Consider the following 17,028-nt stretch of genomic DNA (forward strand, 5'->3'; position numbering starts at 1 on the left):
TTTTTCTTTAAAGAATTGATTTCTAGATTTCATCGAAAAACAATTAAATGAGATATTTATGATCATTTTCTTTCAAAATACCTAGTTTAAAGATCAACAACACAGTAAAATTTATATTATCTTCCTTCTAACATTTAAAGTATTTAAAATTTTCTGTGTTTATTTTTTATTCATCATTTTATCTAGATATCATCTTTCTATTCAATCTATTTTTCAATCCTACTGAAATTCGAAGTAGAATTAATTGGTGCCGAAAGGATTTCCAATATGTCCCAAGTGGTGTTAACCCGGTCAACTAAATTTCATGAGTAAATTAAACCATCTTAAATACATCACAAATTATGAGTCTGATTTATTTCCGAATAACAAAGTAATTGTACTCTAATATTTATACGATTGTTTGCTAATTTCCCGAGAAGCAAATGTGATCGAGGGACAAATTAATCTTTGCCCGCATTCGCGAATGGCTTCAGCATCTACATTAGGTCAAGCGGACATTTACGGCAAGCCCTTATAAGGTCACAGATTTTCATCAACGAAATCGGAATGAATATGTGCAGACGATGTAAACAAACGAATGCTTTGTTTTGAAAGCGTGAAGTCCATTTAATACAGAAAATCGCCGTCGCACGCAGACGGCTCCCTGAAAACATGTCGCGATTAAAGGGCCAGGCACATCGATATTCGATTTAACACGTACCTCGGATCCGGTAGAATTATTTTCTTACTGGCTCTGGCTGCTGGAGTAGATTTACTCTTTTCCATAGCCATAAGATAGCTCACATCTGCTAGAACTGCCTCTAAGTCCGCCATTTTGACTGAGGATAGGCTTAGTTCTGTAAACACAATTGTAAATGTAGAATTTCAAAGCCTATCCTTTGGCTACAACGTTACGATTAGATGCATCACGTTTTATTAGACGGCACTGCACCAGTCCAACAGTAAACACGAGGAATCCAGGCAGAGGATAAATATTTAAATTGTTCCGACTCCATTAATTTATTACTAGGATTTTCGTCGCATTTCCATGTTCCAGCATCAAACTGCCGGAATAGTATTCTGCTCTTGACAGGGAGTGAGTACGGAAGAGTTAATAGCTTGTTTATAGACAAGCGCTGCCCTCTCTCGGTAGATAAAATATCTCAAAAATCTTTCCAGTTTCTCACGGTTAAGGAAAATAAAATGATGAATGAAGCTGAGTCGACGTTGCGACACAAACTAAAAATTTTCGAGCTGTATGAAAATACCTTATTTCAAATTGATAATAAGTTTTTCGTTCATTTTTTGAAAAGTAGGTAAAAAGTTTAGGTTATCGTTGAATCGCATGGATTTTTTTTTTTTTTTCTAATCGTCAAAACGAAAACATCGATTTCAACATAAACGAAAGAAATTCCACAAAACTTTCTGGAATCAAATAAAATAGTAAGTTCAAAAAATACTTGAAAGGGATCAAATGCTATTTGCAACTCCAGAGCTCGAATACGCTACCTCTTGCGGTGGTTAACAATACTCTCGAAAAAGGTAAAACGTTCCATTCCACGTGTTTTCTTTGGGGTAAATTACAGGCTTTAGACAGTTTGTGGTGTAATGTGATTTTAGAAGAAAAGAAAAGGAAGCTTCCTACAAAAACGATAAAAAAAATACTGTCATTCACTAAGCTTCAAAGCAAATTATAACGGAATTTGTTTGTTTTACCTTTTTCATCCGCCATTAGACACTGGCTGCGACGCCCCCTATAGTTTATTGGAGTTGCAAATCAGTTAGTCGACTATTAGGCTGAATATTCAATAGTACGCACAATGCAGCATGTCCCCATTGAACCTGCAAGACCTCTATTTGAAGCGAAAAATCTACTGAAAATACGAAATTTAACTTTTATGTGGTCACTATGTCTCCATATTCATATTTTCATATTTAGGGTAATCGCAAGCATCAAACAATAGATCGAACACAAAAATTTGATATTAGTACGACCAATATTCCCCGAGATATTCGAGTTCAAAATTATCTAAGGGACCGTACTAAAACTGAGATGAGCACTCATATCACCCTACCATAACCGGGTTTTTTCTGCAGAAAAACACCTTTTGCAGTATTTTTTGAAGAAAACATACGACATAAGAGAAAGGCTCATGACGCAAGTTGCGCCATCAAAACAAAATGTTTTTTTTTTTTGTTTTTTTTTAACATTGTGGAGGAAAGAAAAACATTTAAATTTATTCAACGAGAAATAGTAATGCATAAATAATACTTTTTTGACATACTCCTTCCGAAATTTATTAGCCGTGTGTCTTTTTCAGTGAAGATCACCTCAGAGACGGGATGTCGTCAGGGTGTCTATTGTAAGATATTTCAGATGTTTTTATTAAAAATTTATTATGTTTTTTTTTTTTTTTTTGGAACTTTACTACAAGTCTGAACGATGAATACGTGTGACAGTGATGAAAATGCGGGAGCCAAAAATGTAATATGATGATAAACATAAGTTTTCTTTTGTGTTTGTGTGTGTGTGTATGTGTAAAAATTTCGACCACTTGTGCTCAGTCTTTGATGGATTCATTAGCAACAATAAAATTAGTTTTAAAAGTTGTCCAATAACATATTTTTTAGTTCTTGACTGTGCAATATATAAACAAACTTGTGTTTTAGAAATTTTCATTTCACTTTACTCCCATATTTTCTGTAATTTTTTAAATAATAGTTCTTTTAGTTAACATTATTGTATTCAACATTATTGAAAGTTTGAGTCAAACTTTCAATAATGTTGGACACCGCTGGATGGAAGCAAACTAGTTGGATCTTAATCATTTTTCATACACTCTTTTATTTATTCTCTTCTACATCTAATAAATAGGATCATCCATAAAAATTCTCGAATTTCGGCGAAGAGGGGTACTGAATAGATGAATCATTTTGACAATTTCCAGAAAATATCCATCTCTCTGTACTTGTGCCTGACCGATTTTATGGTTATGCTCACTTAGGAAAACCTTTCAGAAGAATATGCAAGGACGCCCATACGCAAAACTGAAGGGGGGGGGGAGGCTCAGTTATTTTCCCCAAGTTTAGCAGGATGTTTTCCCCATAGAAACCGATTTCAGTACAGATTATAGAATTAAAATTTGACATTTTTAATAACTTATTCATTAATTGCTGGAGAAGAAATGTTTTTACATTTTTGCAAAGAAAAAGGACTAAAGGCAAGGAAGTTTTAATTTCAAAGGGATGGCTTAAGCCCCCACTTGCCCCTCCATATGGGCACCTTTGGAAGAATGCCCTCTTCCTTAATCCCCATCATTAAAGGCGGTCTAAAATTCCTTTTCTGAGTTCCAACGGCGGATCTTCACACAATCTACAATTGTGCTTTTTAGAGTTTCAATTCCGGAAAATTGCCGCGGAAAGACCACCTCTCCTATCCTCTATCTAACATTACTAAAGGTCGTCTAAAACTGCGTTTTTAACAAATCTGAAAACGTTCCAGGCGAGTAAGTCCTCGTTCCCATTTCTCCCTAAGATTACCAGAAACTGCGTTATTGGAGTATTAATTTCGAAAAATTCTAACATTACTAAAGATCGTCAAAAACTGTGTTTTAGAACGACAATTTCGAAATAGTTCCGTTTAAGCTTCGGACCCCCCCCCCCCCCCAACATCATCGAAAGTCGGTTAAAATTGCGTTTTGGAACTTCAATATTGAAAAAAACTGATGCCTAAGACGTGCCTACAATCCTACTATCTGCAATCTTATTTTTGGAGTCACCAAGCCTCTCCTCTGCCTAACATTACCAAAGATTGTCTAATACAGCGTTTTTATAACCACTCTTTAGGGGATAACCCTCGAACCCCCTTCTCTCTAGCATTATCAATGATCGTCTAAAACTACATTTTTGGTTTCAATTTCAAAGAATTCCAGCGGGAGGGTTACCGAATCTTTCCTCTTGCTCTCCCTAACATTACTAAAGATGATCTAAAGCCGCGTTTTTAGAACTATAATTTCAAAAAAGTTCCGGGGAAAGGACGAAATCCCTTTTTTCCTGACACATAAACGAAGCAATCTGCAACTGTGTTTTTACAGGTTGAATTTTGCAAAATTGCCGCAGGAGGGCCATCGAATCTCTCCTTTCCTGAACATTACCGTCGATTGTCTAAAACTACAAACTTTCGAAAACTTTTCGTAAGAGAAACTCCTGGAACCCTCTTTCCTGAGTCAATATATAATTACGATAGGGGTCATATTGCTGATGACTCCCTCTCAAGTCAAAAGTCAAATTCTCTCTCTGTCTCTCTGTTTCTTTTCATATATTAGGAGGGAAATGTGGGGGAGGCTTGCTGAATCTCATACCCTCCTACCAGTTAATTTTTTGATCTCAACTAAGAGCACATAGATTCACGCAAGCAGCTAAACTAATAGGCTAAGTAAATAGTGATATTCAAACAAGTACACATTATTGATAATACAAACATTAAAATAAAAGATGAATACAGGAAGTGTGATTAAACTAGACTCATCAGCCGTAGAATTTTCAACCAATGGTCAAAAAACAAAAACAAATAATAAAAAAAAATAATAAATGAATAAATAAATAAAATAAAATGAAAATAAATAAATGAATAAATAAATAAATAAATAAATAAAGCCCAACTGCATACTACATAGTATCGCAGTAGACAGAAGCCCAAAACTATAAACTATAAATGGAACATGAGACTTTGAACCTAAAAAATTAAAAGCTGTGGCTTCGTTTCAATTATTAGAAGCCAAACGGTTTCGTGCAATCTGCGCCAAAGTGATTCTATATAAATCATCAAAAAATATTTTGCATCAACCTTATTTCAATAGCAAAATTGTAAATGACATGCACATATTACAGATGACAATATGAAATGAAAACAAAAACAAAAAAAAAAGAAAGAAAGAAAGAAAGAAAGAACTACAGCTCATAAATATACTTTTCAAAAGTTTCACAAAACAAAAGAGTTCCTTAAGTTAACAACATTCTTAAAGAAAACTCATTTCTCACGTACTAATCAGATACTCCTATCTTCCCTACTCCGAAAAGTGTAAGGTACTGTCTGACCACGGATTTTATGGAAAGATAAACATCCGTTTGCAAAGCAGAGTCTCATTCAAATGAGTGGAATACGCGCATCAAATTTTTACTTTTCCCCCTTATTCACATAGATTCGTCTTATCTGGACGTTTGAAAGTTCCATGCAATCAGTGGTTGAACAGTATATAACCAAACGAAATTATGGAAATACTTGTGCCGCTTTCATTATAATATGATTGGAATTTTAATTTCATGTTATCATCTGGAGAAATAAAAAAGGAAGCGCCTTTTTGTCTGCATTTCGTGTAGGTACAACAACAGGATTGGAGTGTGCACTTCAAAGCATATAATTTCTAAAATTAAATTAATTTTTTTTCTTTTTTTTTATATAGAATTTCAAGTTGTGTGGGTTTATCCCGGACATTCAAAAAAATTCCTCCCTCCTTAGATATGTCAAAATGTATGACTGAAACTGAAAAAAAGGGTGAAGGAAATTTCGTGTCGGCGAAACTGAGGGGGGGGGGGGGGGGAACACCTTCGCAAAATTCGCAGAACGAAGATCACAATTTTCCTGAGCTCTTTGTCATAATTATTTAAACAAAATTTTTAACTTGCAAATTTAAATAGCAAGCAGACATTTTCAAACCCTATAAAAAAAGAACAACTTTGCACACGCCCCTAGCATTTTCTGAGACGAGAAGAGGAATTACTAGCAAGCAGTTTGAGAGAATCCCCCGCCGACACTGTAATACTTCCTCATTACGCAAAATAAACAGCAAGCGCTTAAAAAAAAATTAATAATAATAATAATAATAATAATAATAATAATAATAATATTAATAATAATAATAATAAATTCCAATTAACTCCTAAGGGGAAAAAACCTTGAACACATTTTCCAGATTTTCGTCCGACCCTTTTAAATGAGCACTGAAAAAACAAGTAGTGACATATTCCTGCATAATTTCATATCGAAAGACTAAACGCAAGAAAACAGTAAAGGACTAATTGTATAAAAAGACCTAGAAACGCCAGATTCGCAATATTTCCAATTGCGTCGGAATTAGCTTTCAGAAAGTAAGAGTAGTAAGGCTGCAAGAAAAAAAACAAAATTTTATGGACATTTATTCAGAATAAAAACGAGTTAAACAAAAATCATAGTCGCGAAAACGAAAAAACGAGACTTTTCGTACAAAAATGTGAAACATCGTACAATAGGGCTGTTTCATTCAGTCAAAAGTACTACTTATAGTCACTGAAATTGATAGAATAAGCAAAAAAAAAAAAAAAAACATGCAGCCAGAAAAAAAAAAAACTTTTATTTCCCAACATTGATTGTGTATTTAATATTTTTAAATGTCTGATTTTGGAAATAAGGCGTGGTCTTTATGACGTCACAAGTGATGTACTTTGGCACGCTACTCCATTGGCGCACTAAATGTTTACGTTTTTGCTGTCAACCGTCCGTGTTGCCAGGACATGATATTTTACGCAGTCCGCTAATAGCATCAGTGAATGGCATTTCATCACTTGTGATGTCATATGCAGAAGCATAAAAAATGAATTTCAATCTACACACCGTTAAAATAATTATTAAAAAATACATTAAACTTGATCAAATTATTTTTAAAATGGTTAGATCCTATGTTTTTAAGTCTGCTCTTTCAGAAAAAAACACTTTTAAAGTTTCGGAAACAACCCATTCTGACCGTAAACATGTTTTCTACAATTCACTTTCCTACTTCTTAAAACTCTAATCTTCAAAAAACCTTCCTAATTTTTATTTATTAATTTATTTTATTTATTCATTTTTTTTTCGGGAAGTAACGAGTAGATTTACAAGCAAATTTTCAATATTTTTCGCCATTTTTTTCTAGAAACCGAGTTTTTTAAATTTTAGTCGCTGTCCGCTGTTTCACTGTCAGAGTTCGCAGTTTTATACAATTGACTGCAAAATAGTCGTTTTGACCATATTTTTGCAAAAATAGTCGCCTTTCCTTCAAAACAGTCACTTTTTTAGTCGCTAGTGGTAGTCCTGCGAATCAATTGGTCGGTCACCAAACTGTGGCAGATTTACAAGTTAGGGGGCTCGTCGCAATTAGTTCTTGGGGACCCTATTGTCTATCACTCTTAAAATATAAGGTTAAAAACAAATGCCTTCAGGCGGCCTCTTGCAATTGCGACTTTTGCAATATAGTAAATCCACTACTGCCACCAAAATGATTTTGAAATGTTTACAGTCGAATCCCGCTACAACGCGATCCGACTTACGCGATATGGCTATAACGCGAGTTTTTCCGGAGCAACGAATTTTAGAGCAAAAGCGAATTTTTGATCTCAACTCGAAAATATTTGGAAAGGAATTGTGATGCTAAGTTTCGGTTTCGTTATTGACTACTAAACACTAATTCGTGAATGTACTTTCATCCTTTCAGCATCACTGACTGCGTAAGTTCCCACATACCGCACTATAAACAGAGCATTGTTAGTGTGTATGTTTCACCACTCCTCATTTTTCAGTTACAATGACTATATTCTAAATATTAAAGGTGATGAAATATTGTGGCACCTAGGCACGCTGTTTCATGCAAAGTTTGAAGACGGAAACAAAAACCAAAAGTTCGCGACAATTTAAGAAAAGGTAAAGATTCTTGATAAACTTGAACAACTAGAAAGTGGGTCGAAGGTAGCACGACAATTAGGTAGAATGAGTGGATCTTTCATACATATAATCAAAAGTCAAGAGAAGGCAATCTGTATAAGTCCAGGGGGTCCCAGAGGGGTATTGGCATAGATGTAAATGTTATAAAAACAACTGCGGAGCTACTGTATTTAAAAATATATTAGAATGACGATCAGATTGCGCAGGATAAGTCATTCAATTTTTAAGTTACAAATGTAATTTATTGTATCTACAACTATTACTGTAACTATTGCAGTGCAGTGCTTTATTATTACTACATACTGTACGTTTCGTACTGTTTTATTTTTATATATCTCTCCCCCATTGATCATTGATCTTGTGCATCATAACAGTATTTTATGTTGAATAATATATAGTTGATAAATGGTCAAAAGTAGTTTAAAACGTGTTTAAATGTCTAAAATGATTGTATATGTTAATAAAAAAATCATATGACGCAACATTTTTCCACAACGCGAAATTTCAACTTACGCGAGGAGTCTTGGAACGCATCCCCTGCGTAAGTCGGGGTTCGACTGTACCACGGAAACGCAGTGGCATAGAAATTAATTCTGTAAAAGTAGTTTTTCTACCAACGTAGTATCAACGCAGAGAAAACAACCACTCCTCGCACTGCATGCTTCCTTCCTCCAAGTGGCTGATCGTCTCGGTCTACCGGCGTTTATCGTCAACAGATTTTTCTCAGCAGTTTGGCATTAAAAAAAGGTTTCAATTAGGAAAAACTGCTACTTGTTTTTGAAAAAAAGGTATATAATATCAAAAGCTTAACTCTATACGCAAATTCCATTCTTTTTTTCCATTAATACACAGTTCAAGCCTAGAAAGTCCATAAGGAGCAATGAAGGGTTGACGCAAAGAAATAAAATTTCACCGTAATTTAAATAATTTTTTAGAATATTCTTAGGGGAAAAAACAAAAGAACTAGGCACACAAATAAAGCTGGAACAAACAAATCAGTATTACTTTCTTACCCTGATCAATCTTTACTTCCTTTTACAAAAAAGGAAGTATTGGATTCACGAAAAATTTTTCACTCAAAATTCGACCTTAATTTCCATTTTGCTCACCCCCAAATGCATGTTGTGTTTTTTTTTTCGATCCCACCACACGTGCATACATACCTAAGAACATATAGACGCCCGAAATATCCATATCGACGATTCCCAAGTTAATTACAACGAGTTTTCCCGTGACGTCTGTATGTATGTGCGTATGTACGTATGTGCGCATGTATGTCACATAACTCAAGAACGGTATGTCCTAGAAAGTTGTAATTTATTACGTAGACTCCTAGTGGAGTCTAGTTGTGCACCTCCCCTTTTGGTTGCATTTTGATGTTTCTAAAGGGGTCTTTTGCACTTCTTTTTTTTTGGGGGGGGGGAGGAGGAATCGTTGTTAATTTCGATGCAAACTCAAGTTGTGTTATAATTTGGCAGACACTTGGCGATATATCACCAGTGTTTTGGTCGCCAAGTTTTATCGCTTTTAATTTGGTCATTGTTGATGATATTTAGAGAGTTAACAATTGAATCCCATTAAAATTGCCAATAATGGGGAAATAACATTAAATTGGTGTAAAAGGAAGTCATGTGATGCACACATCAGCTCATTCAAATTAATTTTACCCTATCATGGATAGGGTTATCATAATTTACCTAAACCAAATCTGGACCCCATTGTCGTAATAAAGGGGGGTGGGAGGGGGCGTTAGTCGCCTGCATAGGTGAAGCACTTGCTTCGCCAATCAACTTTTGATCACGCTTGATTAGAAAACATTTGGTCAGTGGTTGGAAAAACGTTTTTTTTTTTTTTTTTTTTTTTTTGTAGCGAACTACAACTAAAACTACTTTTTTAAAAATGTATTAACTACAAACTACTTTTGAAAAGTAGTCGCTTCTATGCTACTTTTAAAAAAATAAATAAATAAAAAACTAACACATACACACCATTTGAGGATTGAACGAAAAAATTGAAAAACTGGTTTAGATTAATAAATTGACTCATTTGAAAATGGAATATTACTAAGATTTTTTTATTGTTTCAGTCCTTTACCGAGACAATTTGTCATTTCAAACATTTTTTACGATTTTTACGAATATTCGCTGCAAGAAAGGATTTAGAAAGTTGAGGGAATTCAACCTAATCCTTTCCTGACAGTGAATATTTCATTCAAGAAGTGTAACTCGGCTACTTGAAAATGTAAATAATAGATGCAGTCATAATTTGTTTAAAATTTTATATCGGCCCACATTTTTGTACATAAAATTGATTTAGATGGTGAAAAACATCTTTTAAACAAAAGAGAAAAACTTTAATTTCACCATAGGAGTTATTTTACGAGCACTTATATTTTGTAGGAACTAGCTAATTGATTTTGAGTTTCAAGCTAGGGGATCGGACCTGGACACCATCTCCTTTCTTACGTTACTGATAAAATGAAATAAGAGCATTTTTCAATTTTACTAAATGATCTCGAAAAATTATAATATTTAATAATTTACTTTTATTTTGTTGATATACCTACAGTCAATCAGTATTAAAAAAAAAGAAATTAAAAAAATATCCCAAACGGTACGAGCATTTATAATCAAATATTAATAAATATCCGAAATATGAAATATAACTAAGAATGCTTACTTTACTTCAATGTGCAAGTGTCGACTAGCGCGAAATGGCTAAATAGTAGTGATTTTTCTCGATTAACGAATTTTGGAGCTAACGCGAATTCCTCACCCCGTAACACGAAAATTTTCCGAAGGGAATCGCAAGGCTTTTAGTATCACCTTCTTTATCGGATACTAAATATTAGTTTTGTGAATGCACTTTCCCCTTTAGCATTACTGAAAGCAAAAGTACCCCACACTGTACTAGTCGAAACATCGATTTGTTAATCAACAAATCGCCACTCCGATACTTTTGTTCTTGAACAATCAAAAAGTGCATCGAATATAATTACTGTACAGTACTATTGCAGTTCTGCACTTTATTATTACTATATACTATACGTACCGTACTGTTTCATTTTATGCCATTCTCTCCCATTGATTTTGTGTACCCTAACCGCATTTTTATTCAATAACACAGCTTCTTCTTAAAGGCAGTAAAATTTCAGTTCTCGACGTTTAAATTCGGAAAAATGAAGCTATGAAATGGTTTAAAATAGTTTGATTGCTTTTTACAAATATCTTAAAAAAATGGTACGTTCATAAAAAAAAATCTTATAGATACTCTTTTCCTCAACGCGAAATTTCAACCTAAGTGGGGAGTCATGGAACGCATCCCTCCGTAAGTTGAAATTCAACTGTAAATGCGGATGACATTCATACCTTTTTGCTTACCGACCAAATTTTGCACGAAACGGAAGCATTCCCGTTATCATACATTTCTATGACACTGTAATATTTATTGTTAGTCGGCCAGAGAGAGAGAGAGGGGGCAGTTCAGTGTCATCCTCTTCTATAACACTTACAGTAGCTTCCATATTAAGAGGATATTGGCCCAATGACCTTATTGACATCTAAAATCTTCATCCTCGGGACATTCTCTGCTGACTGAAAACACAAACGGGGTACCACTTGGCAGTTATCACTTATTCTTTTCTTTCTAAGCCATGTCTACTGAAGACAAATATTGGGGGAAATGTGAACATTTCGATGCCAAACAAACTACGGCGTCTAAGAGATAGAACATATGAGGAAGTGAGAAGCAAAGCGATGCAAGTGCCAAAACGAACTAGTATGTCGTGGCCATCGCGAAACTTTCTTCTATATTTTTCTTTTTTTTTCTTCTGATCCCTCCCCATGCTCGACGAGGAAGCAATATTCCCCACAAAAACAAAATTACACATGCAAAAACTTGACGCTCATCCCAATGTCTGAATTATTGCAAAAGCAAAGCAAAGAGCGAAAATTGAAAGTTCAGTTAAAAATTTTAAATCATTGAGATAATATCATAGACTAATAATAAGAATAGACCGAGCACTGGCAACCCTTTTGCTGCTCATAAACCAAACCATGTGACTGGTGGATATCCAAGCAACAGCGGGCGTTGATCGTAGCAGACTATCAACGCCCGCAAGAAATAAAATAAATACAATAGATGGAACACGGCAGAATGATCTTTTATGGAGTTCGATTTGTAAATTTGTTATTCTAAGTTGGAAATATTTTGTTAATATAGTGAGTTTTTTGTTTAGATAGTACTGTGCATTTTCTTTAGTCAATTTCAATAACTCTCTACTCAATTAAAGATGCAATTGCCCAAAAAGAATCGAATGATGAAAACACATTACGTCTTAAAATACATGTCGAGTGCCAAACTATAGATAATGTTGCCATCTAGCAACCATGCTGCCAAAGTTTTCGCCAAGCCTCCCACTAGTCACATTATGTAGCCATGAACCAATTTTTTCATCAGCAAGTCTTGGAAAGCTCGGTCTACTCTTCTTATTAGTCTATGGATAATATTTCCGATCATTTCCATACAATTAAAATCACGAGAAATATGCAGACGACAATCTATTACGATTTATATTTCTTATTGTTGCATTAATAAAGCTATTTTTATTCAAAAAAAAAAAAAAATCAACACCTCTTGGAGCGATAGGCGTCAAAATTGAACCAAAGCCTGTTTACATATGGATTCACATATATTCCAAATTTCAACCAGAACGTAGCATTACTTCTTGAGATAGGGCACTCACAATGGAAAAAAAGAACGGGCGATTGCGCTACCCCCTTTTTAGCTGTTGACACCAAAATAAAATCAGCTCTTATACCCACTAAGGACTACTTGCTGATAAATTTTTCTTTCATTCCGTTCATTATTTCTTGAGATACAGCAGTAACAATTGACGACAAAAAACGTCCTATAGCTCAACCCCCGTTTTGAGTTATTGACACCAAAATTGAATCAGCACCTGTTAATGCAACAGATGGACCAAATTTTGTTTGATTCCGCCAGTTACTTCCCGAGGAATAGCAAGCACGCATAACTCAAAAAACGTCCCATTGCTCCACCCCCCTTGCAGGAATTCGCGCCAAAAACCAATGGGCACAAGTTCACATAGGGGCACATATGTGTATCAAATTTCGTTCGATTTCGTGCGGTAGTTTTTGCTGTAGAGCAGGCACAAAAAACTGGTCACACACAGACGTGACACACACACAGACAAACATTTTCCAAAAATAGTCGAAATGGACTCAGTACACCTCAAAACGTTCGAATCCGTCAAAATTCGAAAATTTGCACGAATCCAATACTTTTTTCTATATATTAGATATAGAAGAAAGTAAAAATTAGGAGCTATAACCAGTGCAAATGGTAGGGGAACCTCTCCTCTGTCTTGGGGCAAGAGATGATACTAGTAGCTCTGGTAGGTGCTGTTATACAACATTTAGAAAAATGTTTCAATGAAAGCCTGCGTAGGAAAGCGTTTTACTCAAAACGTGAAAGTGTCCACTTACATCCCTTTGCTTCTCACTATCTCATATGGCGTCAAAATATATCTGATGTCAGCGCGTATTTTTCAGAGTCTTACGAATCTGATTGATGCAAATTTTACTCGCGTAAGACTTGCACCCGTCAAATTGTTAGAAAGCTCGTTTTTTTTTTTTTGAAACTTTATTTAAAAGTCGTTTTTAGAAATCGCTACAAACTACTTTTTTTGTAGCGAATTACTCGCTACTCTACTTTTTTTTCAAAAGTATTGCGCTACACTACAAACTACAAAAAAAAAAAAAAAAAAAAAAAAAAATGTGGCTACTACAGTAGCTTCGCTACTTGTAGCACGCTACTTTAAACCACTGCATTTGGTCATTTTTACATTTCATAGAGCTTTGTACAGTTGTTTTTAAACAGGCTTATTAGTATTTCTAACCCCCTTCCCCCGTTTCAAAAAAACCCTATCCAGCACATAGCCCCTGGCGATAATTATAATTTTGACATTTTGAATTAAATAATATTTTCCGCAATCACGAATTGCGATAGGTCCCTACTCGTCGGGTTTCTTGTTTCGACAAATCGCTCCTATCGCAATTATAATTTCAAAAAAATAGAATTTAAATTCATGACGTCAAAATTCAAATTAATGCCAGGTGCGGAGGGCTGGATGCTAGATGTTGTGTGTTGGATGCTCTTTTTGTCTAAAGACGATTGTGTAAAGTCGAGAGTGCCGGGAAAAATAAAGTCGATTCCGGAGGACATGGACGAGGAACCAGAGGAAAAAGGAGCCGGCCCGTCCAGGAGGAGCACCCAGAGGCCGGTGGACTTCAAAAGGGATAGGACATCAACTACCTTCAAGTGAAAACAATAAGCAATCTTGATTGCTCAACAAAAAAAAGTTAATTTTACTACGTTCAGTATCAAAATGAAAACCTATCAACACCTCTCAATGCTAAAGTTAGTCTATTTAAGAACTAGAAAATGGCCCATCAAGGTATGACGGGTGAAAATTGCTTCTACATTTGAACGAAGTCATTGCCTGGTTGGGGATATTTTGATAGTTGAAATTGTAACTTTAACTCCAGTGGATTAACCTTAAACTCCAGTAGGTAGCGTTCATTGTTGACCATTCTTTCGTTTCTTCATTCCCCTGAAATGACACACTCTTACCAGTAAAACAGTTAAGCTACCGGATCGATCAGTCTTGTCACAATGAAGCCTTTCCCTGCTTACCAAAACACATTATCAAATTCTCATGCCGTGGAGCAAGTTTCATTGTTGAATCACGCGCGTTACTCGATCATCGACTATTATATATACATATGAGGATTGAACCATCCTACCTTTGTACCGAAATAAATTGAATTGATTAATATAGAAAGGGCTTAAGTCCCATTTTTTTTGTAAAATTGAGGTAGCTGTGGTTTCACCAGTTTTTTTTTTTTTACGTAGAGATATCGACTAGTTTAAAAGGGAAGTAAATTCTTGCATAACAAAGCACTTTATCCAGGGGCCACAATTTTCGTTCTCATCGCGAATGAAGGAATAGTTAGGCGCATTTGGCATGATCATAGAAGAATTAGTTTTTTTGGCGTAATGGGGTAAAAACGAATAACACCTTTCAGTGGCGGCTCGTGCCTTGAAAAAATGAGGGGGCCAGATCATAAGTGCACTCGCACCAACCGGGTTTTTTAAGGGAAAAAAATAAATTTTTTTTTACAATTAAAACTTTCTTAAAATAATTATTTGTTATATAAATAAAATTAAATTCATTTTAAACACTGGACAAGCTACAAAATACTTAACTACTGAGTAAATCACAAAATAATCTCAGGTTTATGTCCATGATTGCCAGCAGGATGGTTCACTTTCAAAAATTAAATTTAATTAATTAGATAGGGAAAAGTCACAAAATACATCACAAAATTATTAATCTCACGTTTATGTCCATCATGCTTTCCAGCACTGCGGTACGCCTCCCTTGCAGCATCGGTAAGGTACCATAATTGGTATCTATAAATTTTAAAAAGCAATATTAATCTAATATTTTTAATAGTAATATTATTTTAAATCTTTTAATAAATAATTATTATGAATGAGTAAAATTAATTTTATTTTAAGCAAGACCAAATCACAAAAGTGCAAAAATATCATGATCAGAGAAATGTGTAAAAACTATAAATTAATTAACTTTAACAAAAATGAAAATACATCTCAGTATTCGCTTTGAAATAAATAAAATAAAAATAGATAAATTAAATAAAAAAATTTGAAAAACTAGTAAAACAATCGTGGCGATTTACATGCGGGTGTACCCTTCTGCATATGAATCTGCCGCCGCCCACAGGCCAGATTCAAATTTTTTTAGCAGACAAAGACAAAAAATATCGAACTCTTATTATTTTTTCAAATTATAGATAACTTGTTACTCTTTCTTTAAAACTACATAAGCAGTAATTAAAAACAAGTAATAATTTCTGTGTAACAATGAAAAGACATTCTTTGAATTAAAAAAAAATCTTGTAGCGATGTACGCAGACACGTATATATACAACACAACACACAACAGTGGCGCAACTAGAAAATAATTTTTTTGGGGAGTGGGGGGGGGGGGGCACAATAGGAACCAAATCTCATCAATTAGATGGATTTTATTTGCTCATCAAATCTCTCAACTTTGAAACTTGTAGTTTTAAAAATGCAATTTTAGACGGTTTTTGGTGGTGTTAGGGGAAAGAGCTGTACAGGGGACTTCTCGGAAATTTGTAGAAATTGAAGCCTTAAAATGCGGTTATAGGCCACATTTATTCACGTCAGGGTTAGGGATGGAGCTCTGTTACTGTCCCCGATAGTTTTTTTTTTTTTTTTGAAAAAAACAAAAAATAGAAATCGATTCCGCCTCCCCACTCCAATTTTTTGAAATTGCTTGTTCTGAAAATGCAATTGTAGACAAACTTTAAAGATTTATACAGGAAAGGGTTGTTTAGCTCTCCCCTGGAATTTTTTTCAAAGTCCTAAAAACTTAACACAATATTCTACGATATTATAAGGAGCGGTTTAGAGACTATTCCACTTAAATTTTTCATAAGTGGCTGTTTACAAAAACTACTTTTTTGATGACATTAAAGGAATGCTGTTCGGGGGCCCTTGCTCGAATATTTTCTGAAAATAAAGTCTTAAAAACGCGATTGTAGGACCATATTTGGTAGCAAAAGGAGAGCAATCTTTCGAAATTGAAGCTCCAAAAACGCAATTTTAAGCGATTTTCGAAAGCAATTTTAACCGATGTCGCACGGTATTCGGAAAAATAATGATTTCTTTTCTAAATTGACACTATAGTACGACCAGAAAGGATGAAAACCCCTGCTATAAATGATTCATAAACTTATTGATTAAAAGAGTTCGAACTTAAAACTAGAACAATATCAATACAGCAGTACAGCTTACAGCAATTATTAACATTTTTGGACTGTCATTTCCACATCTGGGGAAGTCTGGACCTTCCTAACGTCTGGTGACCCAAAATATTGAAAGACGGTTTTATGCTAAGTCGAGCGCATTTTATCTTACGTTTTAATTGCATTTGCATCTGAAAAAGTAATGGTTTAAAGAAATACAACTTTCAATGATGTGTACTAGTTATTGTCTAATGATATAGAATTGACAAGCGGCCATTTAAGATGACTACATCTGCATGAGGAGGAAAAGGAACATTTTCTGGATGTTTCTGTCATTTTAACGTTACTCTGCTCCATAGGCAGCAGGTGCACCAAAAAGTGGGGGGAAGGGGGTCAAAATAAAAATGAGTAGTCAAAGGGTATGGCAATTTAGCT

At 34.7% G+C, this 17,028-nt stretch overlaps 2 protein-coding genes across 2 annotated transcripts in view; one reads left to right on the forward strand and one right to left on the reverse strand.

The window, feature by feature from the left end:
* The window catches only part of LOC129221479 (G protein-coupled receptor kinase 1-like), a 205,165-nt gene extending 204,092 nt beyond the window's left edge, over positions 1–1,073 (reverse strand). The window contains exon 1 of the mRNA XM_054855959.1: positions 701–1,073. Coding sequence (XP_054711934.1) covers positions 701–813 — 113 coding nt within the window. The 5' untranslated portion in view covers positions 814–1,073. The remainder of the gene's footprint in view (positions 1–700) is intronic.
* LOC129221481 (uncharacterized) overlaps positions 1–17,028 on the forward strand; it is a 317,098-nt gene that overhangs the window by 278,551 nt on the left and 21,519 nt on the right. The window lies entirely within an intron of this gene.

The sequence above is a fragment of the Uloborus diversus genome, chromosome 4 (assembly GCF_026930045.1).
Source record: "Uloborus diversus isolate 005 chromosome 4, Udiv.v.3.1, whole genome shotgun sequence".
NCBI lineage: Eukaryota > Metazoa > Arthropoda > Arachnida > Araneae > Uloboridae > Uloborus > Uloborus diversus.